General features: G+C 39.9%; 1 protein-coding gene across 1 annotated transcript; it reads right to left on the reverse strand.

Annotated features, from left to right (window-relative positions):
• Nucleotides 1-351: 351 nt before the first annotated feature.
• LOC128740187 (uncharacterized) lies at nt 352-1,767 on the reverse strand. Its single transcript, XM_053835716.1, has one exon. It carries the CDS (start codon nt 1,765-1,767, stop codon nt 352-354), a length of 1,416 nt encoding a protein of 471 aa, XP_053691691.1.
• Between the last annotated feature and the right edge of the window lie 3,615 nt (nt 1,768-5,382).

Raw genomic sequence — 5,382 nt, forward strand, 5'->3', positions numbered from 1 at the left:
TAAAATTTCGGTTAGCGGTGCCCACCTCTGGCCGCTTGCATGATCCAACGGGGGCGTCTCGTAATATCGAGATTGCATTGGAGAGGTGTGAGAATTCTACGAGGGTGATCACTTGAGCATAGGTCTGAATGCACTTGCCACGAAAAGTGAGAAAGGAGACCGGCAGAGCCAAATAACAAATCAATAGCTGAGTATGAGTTATTACCAACGCTACAATGGGTAGGTGAACCATTATTTAAAATATTCAAATTATACTGTTCGATCACGTTTTCGATAAGTCTACCCTTATCCCTATAATTCTGTTCATGTTAGAAGGATAGTGTGTGTATAGAGTAAGTCAGGAAACGATTTTTACAAATCTTCTAAATTACTTTCATCAATAAACATAGACGTACTGATTGCTTGTGATATAATAGATACCTTGTTTTTGTTCAGTATGGGGTGATATAGTGAATCTTCCAATAAATCTTCTGTTGTTGCTAGTATTTCATCTTGTTCTACTGTTTCGATAGGGGTTAAAACATTGTGTTGTAATGCATTTTTTTCTCTCATTTTGATTACATTATTATTTATCTCTAATGTTAGTGGTGTTAGATTACCTTCGGTTTCTTCTGTTACCGGCTTACGCACTTGATTAACTGCGATTGCTTTCTTTGAAAGGACTGAGCTTTCAGTTTGATTAGCATCTCCAGCCTTGTTGATCGGTCGAGCAGTAGCCGCAGCAGCATCACTCCTAACAACAACAGCAGCAGCATTGTTCTTGTTAAAAGCTTCGGGTTTCGTTCTCTCGTTGACAGCGTGTTGAGCAACTTCAGCAAAGCTTCTCGTTAGCCGTGCTGGAATTGGATTCGGGGCCTGAAGTCGTCGTTTACGAGTGGCTTCTCGGATAGAGATTTTCTCAGTTACTCTAAGCTTCTGGATCTCACATTCATCTTCGTAAACTGGGCATGTTTTCGACAAAGCATGGTGTTCGTGGCGGCAATTTACACATACTACTGGTGATATACAGTCTTGTTCGTGGTAGAGTTTCGCACATTTTGCACAGATCCGATTCCCTCTGCACCGTTCCTTGCTGTGTCCAAATTGAAGACAATTAAAACATCTCAAGGGAGATGGTATATATTGTTTCACTCTGCAGTTATAGAAACCGACGTTGATCGATGATGGCAAGTGTCCAAGGTTGAAAGTTAGCACAAAAGTGGATGAGATTAACGGTTTACCGTCCTGGATGCGATCTTTGAACCGTCTAATTGCAACCACGTGTTCAGTCTTAAGTTCTTCTAAAATCTCTTCGTCCTTAAGGTACTTGAAGTCCCGACAGCTAATTACTCCTTTGGTAAGATTGAGAGTTGGATGTTCCTCGACCTTGATGCTAATCTTTCCTCCCAAAACCGTCTGCTTCATCAATTTTTCAGCTTGTTGTCTATCGATTGATTTCAGCATCAATTTACCTTCTCGCATACGACTGATTACAACATTAGGAGTGATGGTGTCAATTGCCTTTTTTATAAAAAATGGTGACACTTTTTCCATTGTTTCTCCTTCATCGGTACGTGTAAGGATCAAGTAGCGTGATCCATTGTTCCCCTCCAGGCGCGCTTCCTTGGCAAAAGATTTTTCCTGAACCAGATCTCTGGTAATTCCACGTTTCTTATGTTTGTGTGTCGTTCCAGTCTGTTTTGCTTCACGGTCCTCGATATACGCCAACGGGCCAAATCTAGATCCAAATGCTCGTGATGGCTCCCCGCCACCAGGGTCATCCCCCATAACACTCCACAAATACAATATTTGTGAACAATAACCTTTTTTTTTAACTATGAACTATATGAAATATCACACAATAGAAAAAAAGAAGTATCTTACGAGAGAGACTTTGATTTAATTTGGAGAGCTTTTCAAAAAGAGATGTTTATCGCACGAGTGCTAAAACCAGAATGTTGTACAATTCTTGTGATTAGAATTAAAGTGTTAAGTAAAAAATTTTAAAACTAAATTCTTGCGAACATAGGCGCAATGTATTTTAACTGCCTGTGTGTCTAGCGTTACTGAAAAAATCATTTCATTTGTTGAATGCTGATTTTTTTGATAACTGAAAGTAGCTCACTAGACTGCGTAGGGAAAGTAAAACGCGCGCAAATTCAAAATCAGCCTTTGGATATGTAAGTATCAAATATCTCCGAGTGCTATGATTTGATGTTGGTGTCACCATATAGGGAATATAATGAACTGATATTTTCCTTTTTTCAAACTCATTGTTTTCTGTCAACTGTTTTCAGCCCTGGTTCCAATACGTTGTGTAGTTTCTGAGAAAAAGGAAAGTTTGAAAATCGTGGTTTTCCAGGAGCGGTGTTTTATTCCGCCGAAGTTGTTCCACGCTGCACTGGAATGCTTATGTGTATGATCGTTTTTCAGCCACTTTCCGTGGTCGGATCATTACAAATTTAGTATCAAAATAAGCGAAAAAGACTGCAGAATCAAAATCTGAAATAAAAAAAATGATTTTTTCAAAATTTTTAGTCGTTCATGTCCCCTTAAACAATAGGCAACCACAGTCGATTGATCACCACCTAATCATGCGCTTTTGTATGTCGCCCATTACGATAAAAACCCAGGTCGTGCTTATTACCGCAACTCTGGTAAATGATGTATCCATTTTGACGTAGGACTACGTCTTTGGTTTCTATATTGAGGTGCACTTTAGAAAAACGACAAGGAAACATGTAACGAAAAGTGGTTATATTTTGCACGCTTATAACTCAGTCATCCCTCAATCGATTGGAAATATTTTATAAGAATTCATTATGTTTCCCTAACAAACTTTTAAATCATTAAAAAATGTTAGGCATTGTCTAACTAAAAATTCACGCTCTGTGATTGATCGGAATAAGCAGTGCTGATTTACCGTAGCGAAAATGATGTTTCCATACCACATAAATTTACACTCATTCTAATTTTTACACATGCATTTAATGGTTGTCGTTACATTTTTCCTTTATTTTTATTGAAAAAAGTGACAAAGTACCCTCTTCCTAACAGGTCGAAGATTCATAACGACATTCAGACTTATACTAATTTGATATGTGTACTTGGGAAGTTCACCTCCCAGTTGGTCTCGAGGTAAGATGCTGGCCCAATAGGTCAGTCATCGTATGTTCGAGTCTCGGCTGGGAGAGGCTATTAGAGTCAATAGGATCGTAGCAACTGGCCCTGCATTTGTCCTGTACTCTAACAGCTGGCTGCGAAGTCTGTCGTATAAAAACAGAAGGTCAAGTTTCGATAACGAAATGTAGCACCTAGGCTTTGCTTGTTTTGCTTTGCTTGGGAAGTTCGCCAGAAAAGTTAATAAAATTCTCGTTAGGGAAGTGCGCCAGAAAAAGTGATAAATCTTCTCATCCCAGACAGATTTCTTAAGACCGCGATAAACTTAGTCCAATTTGATGTCCTGAAAGTGAACAGTAATAAAAAGTGAGCGACCAACTTTATCTTCACAGATAACACAACATCGTAATAGAAAGGTCACATGAAATCGTATGCATGTCAATTCTACATTGGAATTGTATATCAATAGTATATCAAAACAAACTGGACATTAAGCTGTTTTGCAGTCGTGCGTGTCCTCATACACAACTCATGTCTGTGAATTATAAAGCAGTATACTGCCTGCTACTCGCATAACAGTCCCATTTTATATAGAGTTTCCTATATAAATGGGACTGTTATGCGAGTAGCGGCAGAATAGATGATTGTAATATTAAGTTATATCTTAATCATATATTCAGGAGTATTAAGTTGCATGCAGAGATGATATCTCCTCAGAAGAAAAAAAGAGAAGAGAAAAATTCAAACTGTGCTCAGTCTTCAACGCGATTTATTCTTCTCCACAGGAGCACCAGAATATTAATACGCTTTCAATACGTTGATGTGATGCGCTGACGTATGACAACTACGGATGGTTTTAACATGGGTAGAGCGTTGAGAAAAAACGACGATTGTAAAATGCGGTCAAATCCATCAGAAAAATATTAATCCTTTAATGCAGTTGAATCATGATTCTTACATTTAGTATACCGTGGACCCCCGTTCGTTTGACCGTTTTTAATCTGAACACTTTTGACGTAGGACTACGTCTTACGGCAAGTTTTGAGATAGGGTGTCATTCCAAAAAATCGAAAAATGCGTGCGTCACGAAAAATGAAAGGTTTTGAGCGCTAATAGCTCAGCGGTCTTCCGATCGATTTTCAATATTCTTACACCAATCGATTGGAAAATCTTCTAAGAATTGACCCAAATAAAGAAAAGTGTGAATTCTTGATGTTAAACTATTGAAAAATTGAAAATAATGAAACTATGTTTTACCAGAATTCTCGCTTCGTGATTGGTTGGAAGTTTCTTTACGATGATCTAAACCTATACCAATTTGATATCTGTGCTTGGGAAGTAAGCCAAAACAAGTGACAAAGCTTCCCCATTTCAACAAGATTTCTTAACATTGCGGTTCAACCTAGAATATTTTGATGTCCTTGCTTGGGAAGTACGCCAGAGAGAGTGACAAAGCCCCCTCGTGCCAACAGATTTCTTACGAACGCGATTGAACCTAGTCCAATTTGATGTCTGTGTTAGGGATGTGTGCCAGAAAAAATGACACAAGTTCGTTGTCCCAACAGATCGCAAATTCTTTACTGCGAGACGATAAAACCTCGGCGAATTTGATATCTGTGTTGGAAAAATGTGCTACAGCTGTAGTGTTCGGTTATAATACGACTCTGTATGAATACGCATGCTTGCCGTTTCATTAGAAGTGTAGTAAAAAGATGTTGATAAAATAGGATTGAATTGGTAAAATCCCTTCAACGTGGGAAACCATGGATAATAAAAACAATCTTTAGTTCAGTAAGGTAGCAGGAAAGCAATAGTTTGTGTTCTTGATTTTGTTGAATGTTTTTCAGAAGCACAATCTTTTCAAATTGGACGTATGCAATGCTACTACTTTGATAAATGTTACATACAACGGCGCGTGCAGGAGAGGCTAAGAAGGTGACCGTGAAGGCGTCGAAGGCAGCACAAACGGACGCTTGCCCGTTGACGGAGTGTCGTAACGCGGCCCAGGAGGCTACGGAAAGCGCTACCAGCAGCGGTAAGGCATCCGCCAATCGCCCGAGACAGTCCCCGGGGGATAGCACCCCTGGCGGACCGAAAAAACGCCTGATCGGTAAAAGCCCTCAGGCTAGCGGGTTGGCAGAGCTAACCGATGAACCAGCGGGAAGCTCCAAGACAGGTGGCCCGTGGACCGAGGTTAGGGCCAAGAGAAAAGGCGGAGGAGGCTCCAGTAAAAAAACTGCTCCACCTAAACCGGCGAGAAAGCGAGCGAAGAAGGGCGACGCT

This window comes from Sabethes cyaneus, chromosome 3 (assembly GCF_943734655.1).
Source record: "Sabethes cyaneus chromosome 3, idSabCyanKW18_F2, whole genome shotgun sequence".
NCBI classification, from domain to species: domain Eukaryota; kingdom Metazoa; phylum Arthropoda; class Insecta; order Diptera; family Culicidae; genus Sabethes; species Sabethes cyaneus.

Coding starts and splice junctions, on each gene's coding strand:
- LOC128740187 (XM_053835716.1), bottom strand. CDS start 1,767: ATGGGGGATGACCCTGGTGGCGGGGAGCCATCACGAGCATTTGGATCT.